This window comes from Doryrhamphus excisus, chromosome 8, assembly GCF_030265055.1.
Source record: "Doryrhamphus excisus isolate RoL2022-K1 chromosome 8, RoL_Dexc_1.0, whole genome shotgun sequence".
Taxonomy (NCBI): Eukaryota; Metazoa; Chordata; class Actinopteri; order Syngnathiformes; family Syngnathidae; genus Doryrhamphus; species Doryrhamphus excisus.
The window spans coordinates 20,000,808-20,017,220 of record NC_080473.1 but is presented as its reverse complement, the minus strand read 5'-3'; the positions used below and the strand labels follow the sequence as shown (position 1 = coordinate 20,017,220).

Here is a 16,413-nt window from a genome sequence, read left to right as displayed (position 1 = left end):
GTGATGTGCCTTTGACTGACAGCTGCTTGTCATGGAACCCGTCCCAGAGTAAAACAGAGAGCACACAGACGGGTGTGAAGGCCAGGAAGTAGTACAGGTGGAGTAGCTCATTTGCATTGGGGGGGGTGTGCTTTCCTTGCTCGTCGTGTTTCTGTTAAAAAGTGAAGCAGCTGTTCAGCCGGCTGCGTCTCGTCCCTCAATGAGCACACAGACACACGTGCAATCACGTCTTAACCGGTTGCTGCAGCTTGCCACTGTTTGGCTAAACTTCCTGTGACCTGGATCTATCTGTACAAACCTGTTGTCAGCTGGGAATGACCACTTCAGGGCACTCTTGAGGCAGTAAAATGGCAGCTTGAATGCGGCTCCTGGAGTTGTCTTTCTTCTTAAGGACGGCTAGACTTTCCACCGTTTGCCATGGTCTGTGGCGGTTCCAGTGATTTCACCCCGTCCGTGCCTGTCAAGATTGTTTCAGCTGGACTTGCCGGCTGCGTGGCGGACCTGGTCACCTTTCCGCTGGATACTGCAAAAGTCAGGCTGCAGGTGAGGATCACGAACCAATATGACGATTACATTCCATGCATATTGACTCATCCTCCTGTGTTTTAGATACAAGGGGAAGCCAAGCCTTTGGTGAAGGGTGAGAGGGCCACATACAGAGGTGTGTTTGGAACCATCTTAACCATCGTGAGAACCGAGGGGCCAAGGAACCTCTATAATGGACTGGTGGCAGGTCTCCACCGACAGATGAGCTTCGCTTCGGTCAGGGTGGGCCTGTATGACACCATGAAGCAGTTCTACAGCAGGGGCTCAGAGAGTAAGTCATACAATTGTGTGATGTATAAGAGTCATCAAACATTGACGACTAGCAAATATTCCCATTTTGGGCGGCACGAGAGAACGTATGAGTCCTGACTTGCATTTTAGACAGATCTACTGCACATTCCACGAAAGAGACCTAACTGCAGTACAACACAATCAGTTGCTCTCCTGCAAATAACCAGTTAGACCAGTTTGAAATAAATGCTGATTATATCCTCGTGCAGCAGAGTCTACATTTTACCAATTTTTATCATGCATATCTTTCTTATCGTACCTGCAGCTGTCAAGTCAAGCCGGGGCTGGCTGCCCTTACTTGCACATGATCATGCTGGGAAGACCTGTGCGTTCGTCCCTCATCGAGTCATGTCTGCTTTGTCACAGGTGCCGGCATCGGGTCTCGTCTTTTAGCGGGCTGCACCACAGGGGCCATGGCAGTATCCGTGGCCCAGCCCACTGACGTGGTGAAAGTCAGGTTCCAGGCGCAGATCAACCTGCCTGAGAGCGGCTCGGTTAAGAGGTACAGCGGCACCATGGATGCCTACAAGACCATAGCCAGGGACGAGGGGATCCGAGGGCTGTGGAAAGGTAAAATGGGTTGAGAGACAAATGTTGACTGTAAAGTGTCTCTGCACAGCCATTTTCACATCTATCCCCTCTTCCTGTCACTGAAAAACATCCTTACATCATGATGCTGCACCACCGTGCATTCATCCCATAGAGTTCAATTTGTCAGGTGCCCTTTGGCAAACTCCAGGCCGGCTTCCATAGGTTTTTACTTGGGAGTGGTGTCTATTGATTGTCCTTAAGACGACAGAGTCTGGTGTGGATGAACTTGACTGGCCTGCACAGAGTCCTGACCTGAACCCCATAGAACACCTTTGGGATGAATTGGAGGGAGACTTAGAGCCAGGCCTTCTCCATCAACATCAGTGTGTGACCTCACCAACGTGCTTTTGGAAGAATGCTCCAAGATTCCGATAAACACTCCTCAACCTTGTGGACAGCCGTCCATGAAGAGTTGAAGCCGTAATAGCTGCAAAAGGTGGACCGGCATCATATTGAACCCTATGGGTTAGGATGGGATGGCACCTCAGTTCCTTATGTGTTAACTTCACTTATGTGTGGGTCACGGCTCTAAATTGGGACCTCAGCTGGAATCTTTTTTAGAACATCCACATTAGCAAGTACTGTGTGGACCAAATGGTAGCGTGAGCCATTTTCGAAGAAATCTGTAACATAAGCAAATGTGGAAAAATAAATAGCAGTGAATGCTAATCCTAAAGCACTCCATATCGGAATGATTGTGTTATGAGAGCTCGTGCGTCAGCAGGCCACAATCTGGTTGAAAGTTTTCTAAATATGTTTGTCACTGCAGGTTGTCTGCCGAATATAACTCGCAACGCCATCGTCAACTGCTGTGAGATGGTAACCTATGACATCATCAAGGAGCGCATCCTACAATACAAGCTGATGACAGGCACGTACAAACGCTCTAAAGTCGTATGCATGTTTTGTATGTTTCCCCAGTGCAGCCGTTTTTCCTCGTATCAATATACTGATGTCCTGATTTATTATTTTTTGCCACTAGACAACATGCCGTGCCACTTCACAGCCGCCTTCGCCGCAGGGTTCTGCACCACCATTGTGGCTTCACCGGTCGATGTAATCAAAACGCGCTACATGAACTCTGTGCCGGGCCAGTACAGCAGCGCCATCAACTGTGCATTCACCATGCTGGTCAAAGAGGGACCCTCAGCTTTTTACAAAGGGTATGTGCTCAAGTATTACAAAACATGTTGGGGATATTACTGCTTTATTCATTTCACTTGTGTTTGTTTCATACTTTTTAGATTCATGGCCTCATTTCTACGCTTGGGTTCATGGAACATCGTTATGTTTATGAGCTATGAGCAAATTAAAAGAGGCGCAGTGAGGCTGCAGCAGGCTCTGCAGTCTACAATCTAACCAGTCCAGTAGGTTGTCCCAGCCCAAATGTCGTCCAATCTGGCTGCAAATGTTTCCCTAATAACTGGCAGTTGTATCAAGGGACGCTTCGGTGACGCAAATGGCAGAATAGTCATTGTCATGTTTTCATAGTGTGTAACTGGTGTAGATTCCGGAGCGTCTGTTAAGTGGAATTCAGGAATTTACTGAAAAATGTTGTTGACATGGATTGTAATCCATCCATTTTCTATACCGCCTATCCTCACGAGGGTCGCGGGCATGCTGGAGCCTAACCCAGCTGTCATAAGTGCCGAAATTGGACAATTTCATCAAGGTGTCAGTAAATATGGCCTGTTTACCTTTTTGTGGACGGCTGTGTGTATTGAAACATGTCTTTGATCTTGTTTACTGTGTCTTCTTAACGTCATGCACGATCGGGTAAACTGCCATGTTTGCTGAAAGGTGCTACACAAATAAACCTTCCTGACCTTGACCTTGTATAGCGTGTACACGAGTCCAAGAGCAGTCACAATAGTGATTTGTAAATAACCATTGAAAAAGAAGGTTTGAAAAGCAAGTATAAGTAAGTCTCTTTGGACGGGAACGTTTATGGTCTTCCTTAGTAGAGGAAAGAAAGAATCATGTTTACAGATTAATGGTTTGTGTGACGTCAGGCTTCTTTGCTTGCAGATCAAGTTTTTCAGGGTGGTTCTTTCTGTGGAGGCTCACATATTTTTCATCAACGCTCATCTGTGTAGAGTTCCATGCATGAGAACACAACAATTGTATGCTTGGGGCAGATTTGGTAGAATTTGTCTTCTTCATTGTATTTTTATCTTTTTATATGTTGCAAATCAGCATGCAGTGCACTGCAGTTGCGTTTGTGCAAATTTTGTGTAAATAGAGAAAAATGTATTTCCCTGTCCTGGGTCATTTGTGGCTTGTTAGTGTCTCGCCCAGGTGACGACTGGTGGACTCTCTGGGGATAACTGTTCATCTGAGCTATATGTGGCCACAGTTAATCCCTAAGACCAACCCTGCCGACACCCTTCCAGATTAACAGTGAAAGTTCTGCACCGAGACACAAAGGGTGTCCCCACTTCCTCCTTCAGATGAACCACACCGACCACATGAGGCCCAGCTACCAATCCTATGTCGGTAAGTGCCATTGAATCTCTTCCTCCTGAATGTATTTTGTTTATGTGGAGTTGCATTCTGTTGCTGTACATATCTTCTGAACAAACAAACGTCATTATCGCTTTTAATTGTATGCGGTGGCTGCACGGTACATAGAATGACGCTGAGGTGCAAGCATGTGCACAACCTGTAACGACTTGAAGGATGGTAAACCATGTTGCATAAGAAGCTTTCCGGCTCTCAGGTCTTTTCTGTAACACCACAGCCTTGTTTAATTTCATTTTATGGATTGTTTTATTTCCAAACATCACATGGCTACCAAACAGCAGGTACATGTTTTAAAGGGCGGCTGTACAACACTGCACTACTACAGCCACGGTAGTTCTGTACTGCATGTTGGTAGACTTACAATCAGTCAGCCAAACAATCCTGACTTGGATCTCGCCCAAAAATGATGCATTCTTATGAAGAAAATTATTCTACTGCATGTGTCTGAATTCTGTCATCCAAATTCACTGAGAAATTGGTAGACTTTTGTGTTGCTAAGAAAAAATGATACAATACAAATAATACTGTACCAATAATATCACAGCAGAGCGCTAATATGACACATAAGTAGAAAATCATCACGTTTGTACGTGAAGAGTAAACTTTTCTCTCATAATTCTTCCAGTTTAATAGTCAGATACCCACTGAGCATGATTACCTTGGATTTTAATGGATTGTGGATTCTGCTGACTTTTATGACTTGATTTTTGACACATTTGTGAAGTAAAATGACTTCAAAAAGGCTGTTCATATTCCTAATTCGATTTGCGCATAAGAAATCATGAAAATATAACTAATCTGGGGCCTCCGGTGGTTAGAATGTAGGCCATGCAGTCACGAGATCGGAAAGACCTGGGTTTGATTCTCCACTTGGGCATCTCTGTGTGGAGTTTGCATGTTCTCCCTGTGCGTGGGTTTTCCCCAAAATTTGTTTGGTGGGGATCTCATTGACCCTTGACCTGCATACACAAGTGAAGCCAATCACGAGAAAGGTTATTTAAGGTGGCCAATTCCAACTCTACTTTGAAGAGTAGCACCATGGTAGCCTCAAAACAACTGTCAAATGACCTGAAAGCAAAGATTGTTCAACATCATGGTCTAGGGGAAGGATACAAAAAGCCAGCTCTGCGATTTCAGCTGTGAGGAACATAGTGAGGAAATGGAAGGATGTGGTGACTGGTGACCAGTGACCAGTCCTAGTTAAGGCCAGGAGGGGCTGGCCAAGAAACATCTCTGATAAACAGAGGCCAAGGATGGTGAGAACAGTCAAAGTCAACCTACAGACCAGCTCCAAAGACCTAAACGTGATCTTTCTGTAAACTTTTCACTTCTCGTCTGTCACTGTTGTGTGTCTGGTATATGATACATTTAACTGAAATGGCTGATCCCAACAACCTGTGATTTATAAAGGACTATGTCAGCATGCGTGATCGCTCACATTTCAATGTCATTTAACTTTCTGCCATCTTTGTTTACACATTTTGCCTGGCTCTCACAAGTGGCTAAGTTCTTGGGGTACATGCTAACTTAATTTCTTAAAGTGTCACTTGACAATTTTGCTTTCTTATTATAATACTTGTTGCTTCTCTTTTAAGCTTTTAAAGCCTTGCAAAGGCATCAGCAGTCCGCCCTCCCATGCAGCCCACCACCACAACTTCAAAACATCCCAGGGGAACCCCTGTGTTCGGTTTGTTCCGAACACTTGCCGTAGTCAAGAATTGGTCTACTGACCTAGAAGAAGTTTGAAGTAAATTAAGAAAAATAAAAGGAGTTTTTATCAGTGGTTTGTGGTACCCAACAAACGAGAAAGGCATGTAGTAATGGCAATAACCGAATACTTCAACATTCTCCATTTTTCTTGTTTTCTCAGCTCAGTGATGCTTCCCCTGTGACCTTCCACCCTCTCTGAAGGCCATCCAGGCAGGGCATCATGAGTGCCGACTCTGAACACCACGGCGAGCTGGCTGACCTCGTGGCGGCCATGAACGTGGCCTCCAGCCGCGCCACCACGCCCAATGGCTACCGGCCCACAACCTCCCACCGAGCGCGGCTCTCCGACAGGAAGATGTCTCTGCAAGAGCGAGGGAGCCGCATCAGCCGGCAGCCAACAATTGAGACCAAGCGGGTGTCCATCACGGACGCTGACGTGAGGGGTGACACACACACCCACTCATTGTGTGCAAGTGTAACACCGGTTTACATAAAATACACGCACAACTACTATGTAAAGCGGAGACGTATGTGAACTTTGGCCTAGGGCAGGGGTGGGCAAACTACGGCCCGGGGGCCACATCCGGCCCGCCAAGTGTTTCAATATGGCCCGCCTGTTTTTTCCAAATATTTCATTTGAACTCAACATACAACCTGGCATCGTGGCTTGGGCCAATTTTTTGATGGTTGAGGTAGCTGCTTTATCAATTTCGTTATTTGATGTGGTCTGTTGCAAAATGCTCCTGTAAAAAGGGACACAAGCACATAATAATAATAATAATAATGTTGTCAATAATGATAATAATACTACTATTATATGAATATTGTTGTTAATAATATTAATATAATAATGGTAGTAATATTACAAAATACTCCTGGAAAAAGGAGCACAAGCACAATAATAGTAATACAAATAATGATAATAATAATAATGATAATCAAGTTTGTTAAATCAATGCGGCCCGCGAGTCAAAAAGTTTGCCCACCCCTGGCCTAGGGCAAAGGTAATATTGACCTTTTTATTAGATATATTACATATTTTACTTGTAAATGTACTACCTTTCTTGTGCATGTGGCCCTAGTAATACTCCGTCGTTATATGCAATGTTGAACAGGTATATAATTCAAGTAACAATAACTAACATTCAAATTAGACACTTTGAATGACAAACGTGTTCAGTTGGTACAATTTAAAACCATTGCTTCAGCAGGTTTCGTTGTTATATTTGAATCTTAACAGTTTCCATAGCAGCGAATGTAATAAAGTAATAAATATTAAAGTGATAAAGTATTTAGTAGCTTCAGCATGCTGGCTAACCACGTCCACTGATATGAAGCAGCGAGTTAATGCTACAGTTATTGTTTCATTTTCACATTCGGTTTGTGGTAGGGGCCTCCTACAAGTTGACTATAAAACCATTAAAAGCAGAATTGTACTGTAGAGAGTGAAAAGAGGTTTGATCCGAAGTCTAATTCCCCACGGCCACCACCATACTGACAAAGACGACATACTTAACCGGTGAGCGATTGGTGGCACATAACCACGTGACCAAACGGCGCCACATAAACCTATCGCGAGATTTACCTGTCAGCAACAAATGGATCCAAATAAACAGGCAACAAAATGCGTTACACGGGTTAGACAAGACATTTATGAGACTGGCTTTGTCCTTTGTTGTCTGTAGGATTGTGTCCAGCTCAACCAGTACAAGCTGAAGGCAGAGATTGGAAAGGTAAGAATCAGCCACCGGGTGGCACTGTTTTCCCTTTCAGGAGCGGCAATCTGTGAATACAATAAAACCAAGAAATATGGGCGAAATAGCGCCAAAGGCATAATGTAGGTAGAAAAAGCTTCAATATTTATACTACCATTAGAGCAACGTAGAACATCTTAAACCGTATCATCAGGAATGATTCCAAGAAAGCAGATTCCCCTAAATATTCTATAAATATTAATTATCTATAAATATTCTATCAATGATAATACGAAGGAAAATACTGCCAACAAGTGCCACGGTGGTAGCGCCTGCTAGGTAGCTCACACTTGACCTTTTTATTGTTTTTTTTTAAGGAGCACATCAAAGAGATCACAGTTTTACCCCCCAACCGTCTTTTATTCATCTAAGAACACCAATGGTGTCCATAAAGGATGACAAATGACTTTAATAATATTCTCCTGCTTTCTATACTCTAGGGTTCTTACGGAGTTGTGAAATTAGCTTACAATGAAGACTCTGAGCAGTATTATGTAAGTGGTTGCCTGTTTTCCCATTCAGTGGTTCACATCACTTATTTGTGGTTACTAGAACATCTTTTTTTTTATTATAGTCATGTCATAGCATATTTTCCTCCATCCAGGCCATGAAGGTTGTGTCAAAGAAGAGGCTAATGAAGCAGTTTGGATTTCTGCGTGAGCAACACGACAACAGTACATTTAATCTGACGTGTTGACATTGCGGTGATGATGTTTTGGGATCCATTGCAGGTCGTCTGCCTCCACAGGGATCAAACTCCCAACAGCAGGAGGCAGCGGCCTTCCCTAAAGCGATACTGCCTCTGGAGAAGATCTACCGGGAGATCGCTATCCTGAAGAAGCTCTACCACCATAACGTTGTCAAGCTGGTGGAGGTGAGTTGGAAAAGGAGCGCCTGCAACATTGTATGATTGACACTACGACCAGTCAGCCATTTTGCTTGCGCAGGTGCTTGATGATCCTGATGAAGATGGCCTTCACATGGGTAGGAATTGTTTACCGTTAAAATAACAAGTGATCTCCCAGTGGCTAAATGTCATGACCTTCTTCTCATATATCCTCAAGCCTTCGAATTGATGACCAAAGGGTACGTTGGGACACGTGGCTGTCCTCTTCTAAAGTTTCCAAGAGAAAGAATAGATACAATTTGATGTACCTAACTTTTTAACTTCTCTTTTCTCTCCCTCTGCAGTCCAGTGATGGAAGTGCCCACAGATAATCCGCTGACGGAGGAGCAAGCTCGCTTTTACTTCAGAGACGTCGTCCTGGGAATAGAGTATTGTACGTTGATATAAATGTTCTTCGAGGGACCATCCATCCATTTTCTATACCCTTGTCCTTTTGTGTCATGTGCTATATATATAGCCTAGTCGTATAGCCTGGACTAGTCGTCAGCCACTCGTGGGCCACAGTCTGTATTGATGAAGTAGCATTAACACCATGGACAATCTAGTATGCATGTTTTGGGATGCAGGATGAAGCTGAAATATTTGTGTCATGCTTTTACATAATGCAGGAGTAATGTCATAGTTAGCATCTTTGCTGTTGTCCCTTGCCTAGTGCACTACCACAAGATCATCCACAGAGACATCAAACCTTCCAATCTGCTGCTGGGGGACGACGACCACGTCAAGATCGCCGACTTTGGCGTCAGCAACGAGTTTGATGGCACGGATGCCCTGCTGTCAAGCTCGGCGGGGACGCCGGCCTTCATGGCGCCGGAGACCATGACGGAACAAGAGCAGGGCTTCAGCGGAAAAGTGAGCATTGCGTAATGAGCCCCAAATTGTGGTGACACCCTGATGACCTGCGCTTGTTTACAGGCTTTAGACGTGTGGGCGATGGGAGTGACGCTCTACTGTTTTGTCTATGGGAAGGTAAACAAGCTTTCATGTTGAATACCAAGCCACTCACGTTCACTAAATAGCCTCTCTCTGCTCCTCCTCCTCCTCCTCCAGTGCCCTTTTTATGACGAATACATTGTCTCCCTGCATAACAAGATCAAAAACAAACCTGTGGAGTTTCCAGAAATGTAAGAAGAAAATGAAATGATGAATTGAAAAGAATGAACCCCCTTATATCTCTATTTGTTGCTATCATTGGACTTAATGTTGTGCCCTCTGTTTTTCCTCACCGTAGTCCACCAATAAGTGCTGAACTAAAGCACCTCATTGAGAACATGTTGGACAAGAACCCTGAAACTAGAATCACCATCCCTGAAATCAAGGTGAGCTCCAACAGAGCTGTGAACCAGACAAGGTGTGTGGCGTTCATGGGACGTTTATGGTCACAGCTCAACCCGTGGGTGACTGAGGGCGGCACCAATCCTCTGCCCCTGGAGGAGGAGCACTGCACAGCAGTGGATGTCACCGAGGAGGAGGTGCAGAACAGCGTCAAACTCATCCCCAGTCTCTCCGCGGTGGTGAGTGACTACGTAGAACGGCTTTGTCACGGAAAATGTCCCGTTGTCCACCATGTTTGCTATTGTTTTGTGTATTAATTTACTGTTCACGCTGCACTTTACTTTATGTTGTTCATATTTGGTGTCTATTCTATCTATTTATTCTTCACATTATTATTATTATTTATTATTACTTATCTTCTTTTGTGTCTGTTATTATATGGGAGCCAGGCTATCTATCTATCTATCTATCTATCTATCTATCGATCTATCGATCTATCGATCTATCGATCTATCGATCTATCTATCTATCTATCTATCTATCTATCTATCTATCTATCTATCTATCTATCGATCTATCTATCTATCTATCTATCTATCTATCGATCTATCGATCTATCGATCGATCTATCGATCTATCGATCTATCTATCTATCTATCTATCTATCTATCTATCTATCTATCGATCGATCTATCGATCTATCGATCTATCGATCTATCGATCGATCGATCGATCGATCGATCGATCGATCGATCGATCTATCGATCTATCGATCTATCGATCTATCGATCTATCGATCTATCGATCTATCGATCTATCGATCTATCGATCTATCGATCTATCTATCTATCTATCTATCTATCTATCTATCTATCTATCTATCTATCTATCTATCTATCTATCGATCTATCGATCTATCTATCTATCTATCTATCTATCTATCTATCTATCTATCTATCTATCTATCTATCTATCTATCGATCTATCGATCTATCGATCTATCGATCTATCGATCTATCGATCTATCGATCTATCGATCTATCGATCTATCGATCTATCGATCTATCTATCTATCTATCTATCTATCGATCTATCTATCTATCGATCTATCGATCTATCGATCTATCGATCTATCTATCTATCGATCTATCTATCTATCGTTCTATCGTTCTATCGTTCTATCGTTCTATCTATCGATCTATCTATCGATCTATCTATCGATCTATCTATCGATCTATCGATCTATCTATCTATCGATCTATCTATCTATCGATCTATCTATCTATCGATCTATCTATCTATCTATCTATCGATCTATCTATCTATCTATCTATCGATCTATCTATCTATCGATCTATCTATCGATCTATCTATCGATCTATCTATCTATCTATCTATCTATCTATCTATCTATCTATCTATCTATCTATCTATCTATCTATCGTTCTATCGTTCTATCGTTCTATCTATCTATCTATCTATCTATCTATCTATCGTTCTATCTATCGTTCTATCTATCGTTCTATCTATCGTTCTATCTATCGTTCTATCTATCGTTCTATCTATCGATCTATCTATCGTTCTATCTATCGATCTATCTATCTATCGATCGATCTATCTATCTATCGATCGATCGATCGATCGATCTATCTATCTATCGATCGATCGATCGATCGATCGATCGATCTATCTATCTATCGATCGTTCTATCGATCGATCTATCTATCGTTCTATCGTTCTATCTATCGTTCTATCGTTCTATCTATCGTTCTATCTATCGTTCTATCTATCTATCGTTCTATCGTTCTATCTATCTATCTATCGTTCTATCTATCTATCTATCTATCTATCTATCTATCTATCTATCTATCGTTCTATCTATCGTTCTATCTATCTATCGTTCTATCTATCGTTCTATCTATCTATCGTTCTATCTATCGTTCTATCTATCGTTCTATCTATCGTTCTATCTATCGTTCTATCTATCGTTCTATCTATCGTTCTATCTATCGTTCTATCTATCTATCTATCTATCTATCGTTCTATCTATCTATCTATCTATCTATCGTTCTATCTATCTATCTATCTATCTAATGTTTCTATCTAATGTTTCTATCTAATGTTTCTATCTAATGTTTCTATCTAATGTTTCTATCTAATGTTTCTATCTAATGTTTCTATTCTCCATGAACCGTTGTGGATGTGACTCTGGCTGCAGATCCTGGTAAAGTCCATGCTGAGGAAGCGCTCCTTCAGTAATCCCTTTGAGTATCAGGCCAGACGGGCAGAGAGGTCCATGTCTGCCCCCGGAGGTCTTCTTATGTAAGTCTCCATCCTCTTGCCTCCCTCTGCAAATCCCCATGGCAAGTGCCAGCCAGCTAATGCCCTGCGATTAGGCCTCACAGCAGCAACTGCAAAGCAGCCAGCAAATGCTTGGATAAAAATACATTCCGTCAGTTGGAAATCTGCAGGTCTCAGCCATCATAATTGGGCTGCATTTATTTATTATGGTGCACAGAAGCTGAACTGTAGGCTCTCCTTGGTGCTTCAGCAGTCACGTGTTCTATGTCAGTCACCCTGGGCTACAATGTATATCCAGACAAGAGCCAAAGTCCACCCTGAGATGACGACAATGGTGTATTTCTTGCAGTGGTTCTTGGGGCCTGCTGGGGTCCTCGCCTCTGCTTCATCCGTCTTTGAGGTACATTTCTTAGCAACATGTCGATGAACTTGTCCGAAGCGTCAAGAGAGACAACACAAAGCTCCCAACACATTCCTCCCGTGTAGAACCAATCGTTTATTGAAGATCTCCCGCTCATCCGCCTTACGTCTCCTCATTCCCAGCTTCCATTTATTCTCATCCGTATCTTTAACTTTTCATCAAATCCATTTTCCTCCTCGTGGTTATACCCAAGTGTTCACTCTCATCCCACTCAGGCCCAAATGTCCTCATCCCAAGCTTCTCCTCATGCTTATACACAACTTTTTTACTATTACGCCTACCTCTCATGGCCAGTTTCTCCTCATGGCTAGTTTCTCCTCACGCTTATCAAACTTTTTTACTATTATCCGTAACACTGATGATTTTTTTAACCCTTTTTAACTCTTTTTTTTTTTTTACTGTTATGTATAACTATCATGCCCAAATGTCCTCATCCCCAGCTTCTCCTCATGCTTATCAAACTTTTTTACTATTATCCGTAACACTGATGCCCAATTTTCCCTCATGCTTATCCCAACTTTTTTACTGTTATGTTATAACTATTGTGCCCAAATTTCATCATCCCGTTTCTCCTCATGGTTATTCCAACTTTTTTTTTTTTTTTTACTTTTTTACTGTTATGTATAACTATCATGCCCAAATGTCCTCGTCCCCAGCTTCTCCTCATGCTTATCAAACTTTTTTACTATTATCCGTAACACTGATGCCCAATTTTCCCTCATGCTTATCCCAACTTTTTTACTGTTATGTTATTACCATTGTGCCCAAATTTCATCATCCCGTTTCTCCTCATGGTTATTCCAACTTTTTTTTTTTTTTAACCCTTTTTAACTCTTTTTTTTTTACTGTTATGTATAACTATCATGCCCAAATGTCCTCATCCCCAGCTTCTCCTCATGCTTATCAAACGTCTTCACTATTATCCCGGACACTCATGTCCAAATGTCCTCATCTCCCGTTTCTCCTCATGCTCATACCCAAAGTTTTACTATTACGCCTACCTCTCATGCTCAAATTTCCTCATGCCCAACTATTTACTACTGTCCTTAATTATCATGGCCAAATATTTTCATCACTAGTTTCTCCTCATGCTCATACCCAACCTGTTGCTGTTGACCCTAACAATCATGGACAAAATTCCTCATCCCCACTTTCGCTTCATGCTTACCCCAACTTTTTACTCTCATCATTGTCTGAAATTATCATACTCCAAGTAATACTTCTTCAAGTCCAAGTTATTGTCATCCACGTTATTGTCTTGTCCTCCTCTTTTTCTATCCCAATTTCTCATCTCCAACTTCTCCTCATCCTGATTTGCATTTACTAATAATCATTATCCCTGTTAATTCCTTTTTCTCATCCACATGCTAACTTTTCATGGCCATCCCAATTTATCTCCGACTTCCTTTCATTCCCAGCTTCCTCATCATAACTTCATGCTTATTTCCATCCATTTAACACATCGTTGTCAATCTCATCCCGTTTTTCCTCATCCCCATTCCAGCTTTTTTTCACCCATCGCAGCTTTCCCTCCTCCTCATTCCCAATTTATTCTCATCCCGTCTTCTACTCATCCTCATCCCCGTTCACTCCTCCTCATTTGCATCCCCACTCCCAGCTTTCCCTTAGCCTCATTCCAAAATTGTCCTCATCCTTCTTCCAGTTACCCACATTTTTTTCTCATCCTATCCCAGTTTTTTGCCCCTCACCCACAAACGTTTCTCATCCTCATCCTAACGTCTCCTCATCTTATCTTCAAATGCAAAATCAGCAAAATCTTTATTAATGCTCCATCTCCATTCTTATCCTTTTTTTCCCTCATCCCAACTTCCCATCCCTCACACTCATTCTCAATGATTCTCATTCCCAACTGAGCTGAATCCTCATCCTCAATCCCAACTCCTCCACATCCTCGCCCAGCCCTCATATTCATGACTCAGAAGCATCTGGTCGCTCCACAGGAATGTCAGCCATGACGGCAGCAGGGACGGCGAGCTGGAGGACTTGTATGAAGACGATGCGTTCACAGACTGCACGGATGACAAGGAAGCATGAGACCCTTGTTGGTGTTGTTATTGTTTTTACCCTGTTGCCATTGTTTCATCTGTTTCTCACGCTAGCAAAGACGATTAGCGACGTAAAGGCGGCGCCGTGACATGAGCGGACACAACAGTCAGACAAGGAAGGCAATGAGGTCAAGTCAAGTAATTACCGTACGTGTCAACCCTCCGATTTTCACAGGAAATGACCACATGTTGCCCTTCTTTCCTGGCACCATTCCCTGTTAATACTTTCACTGATTTCAACTTTTCTTGGGGAAAGAATTCTTTCCGGAGCAGCCGGTGGTTAGCAAGGTCAGCCCAAAATAAAAGAGGCACACACGAAAAATAACTCATTTCCTCTTACACTGGTCTACAAATCTGAGGACTCCGTCTGCCTCTGAGAAAAAAGTGGCAAAATCTCAATTATTTTGATAAGATGTGTTGAAAATCAGTTGTTCTGGTTGGCTTTTGTAATCAGGATATTTAATGGAATAGTTTTACATCAAATATGCATCATTTTATACAATAGACTTGGGCATTTTTGCTTAAAAATAACATTCATATTTGAAAATATTTACGTTGCACTTCTTTATCTGTTAGGAAATGAACAGCAAATATCTTAAACATCAGGTGATTTAATATCTTATGAAAAACAAAACATAGTATCATTTAAAACAACTTTTTGGCTTCAGTAGCTTTTTTTTTTTCTTTCTTATTTTGCATAAATTTCCCATTTTGCAGCCTGCACTTCTGACTTACTTTTTCTTTACTAGTGACCTAAACCAAGACAAATGTTGCTATTTTTGTTCCGGAAGCATTTTGCTTATAGACCAGTGTTATTTTCATAGAACATTTTTCTAATTTTATAATGGAAATGTTGACATTTATGGTAATTATGCTTTCTTGGGTGTTTGTTCCAGACATTGTTCTGTGTAAAAAATATTTGTTTACATTTTCCTACTATAATAAAGACATGATCTCAGCCATCCATGGCTGTTGTGTGTTGTGTGTGGCTGTCGTTTTGACTGTGAAACACTAGATGGCGGTATTTGTACGCCAAGATTGTCAGTCATCCGGGTCAGGGTAGTCCATAAAGGTTGAATGGAGGCAACTGGACTTTTCTTGTTTGTTGAAGACGTTTCACCCTTTGTCTAAATCCCTTTGGATTTTTTTGGTGTGTAGTTTCTTGATATATGTCCCCTGGTGGTGGTTGCATACATGGCTGACTCGTCAGATAAATTGACTGTACGGATGCATTTCGAAACCGCTAACACACCTCTAACATGTAATGTCCCTCTGAGGTACTCCTTCCTGATCCTATCCATCCTGGTCACTCCCATTGAGAACATCAGCATCCTCGTCTCTTTTACCTCCAGTTCTGCTTCCTGTCTCTAGACCAGGGGTGGGCAAACTTTTTGACTCGCGGGCCGCATTGATTTAACAAAATTGACGGGGGGGGGATTATGTAGTATTTTACACGTAACAGTCCATTTTTACACCTATATTTTTACACATATTTTACATGTAAAAGTGTCATGCAATCTGCTATATGTGCACTTTGAAATCATTTATTTGATGTAAAGTGTGTTTCTCAATGTATTATTATTATTATTATTATTATTATTAGTTATAGTAATGTTATTATTATTATTATTATTTTGTTATAATAATATTACTACCATTATTATATTAATATTATTAACAACAATATTAATATAATAGTAGTATTATTATCATTATTTGTATTACTATTATTGTGCTTGTGCTCCTTTTTCCAGGAGTATTTTGTAATATTACTACCATTATTATATTAATATTATTAACAACAATATTAATATATATTAATATATTAATATATATATTATTATATTAATATTATTAACAACAATATTAATATAATAGTAGTATTATTATCATTATTGACAACATTATTATTATTATTATTATGTGCTTGTGTCCCTTTTTACAGGAGCATTTTGTAACAGACCACATCAAATAACGAAATTGATAAAGCAGCTACCTCAACCATCAAAAAATTGGCCCAAGCCACGA

At 41.5% G+C, this 16,413-nt stretch overlaps 2 protein-coding genes across 4 annotated transcripts; both read left to right on the top strand.

Moving 5' to 3' along the window:
* Positions 1–115: 115 nt before the first annotated feature.
* LOC131135131 (dicarboxylate carrier SLC25A8-like) lies at positions 116–5,851 on the top strand. 2 transcript variants are annotated; one of them, XM_058081060.1, is made up of 7 exons: positions 116–543; positions 610–817; positions 1,204–1,407; positions 2,198–2,299; positions 2,411–2,591; positions 3,822–3,924; positions 5,822–5,851. In XM_058081060.1, exons 1-6 carry the CDS (start codon positions 418–420, stop codon positions 3,880–3,882), a joined length of 882 nt encoding a protein of 293 aa, XP_057937043.1. In that variant the 5' UTR covers positions 116–417; the 3' UTR covers positions 3,883–3,924; positions 5,822–5,851. The 2 variants fall into 2 exon arrangements, with proteins under 2 accessions (XP_057937043.1, XP_057937042.1); XM_058081059.1 differs by lacking the exons at positions 3,822–3,924; positions 5,822–5,851 and adding an exon at positions 2,673–2,820.
* A 30-nt stretch (positions 5,852–5,881) lies between these two features.
* On the top strand, positions 5,882–14,428 carry camkk1b (calcium/calmodulin-dependent protein kinase kinase 1, alpha b). 2 transcript variants are annotated; one of them, XM_058081056.1, is made up of 16 exons: positions 5,882–6,097; positions 7,347–7,394; positions 7,856–7,909; positions 8,020–8,071; positions 8,147–8,289; positions 8,363–8,399; positions 8,480–8,501; positions 8,607–8,695; positions 8,975–9,174; positions 9,238–9,291; positions 9,373–9,446; positions 9,554–9,641; positions 9,708–9,836; positions 11,816–11,919; positions 12,248–12,298; positions 14,281–14,428. In XM_058081056.1, exons 1-16 carry the CDS (start codon positions 5,882–5,884, stop codon positions 14,372–14,374), a joined length of 1,455 nt encoding a protein of 484 aa, XP_057937039.1. In that variant the 3' UTR covers positions 14,375–14,428. The 2 variants fall into 2 exon arrangements, with proteins under 2 accessions (XP_057937039.1, XP_057937041.1); XM_058081058.1 differs by lacking the exon at positions 12,248–12,298 and having other exon boundaries at positions 14,281–14,414.
* Positions 14,429–16,413: the final 1,985 nt, after the last annotated feature.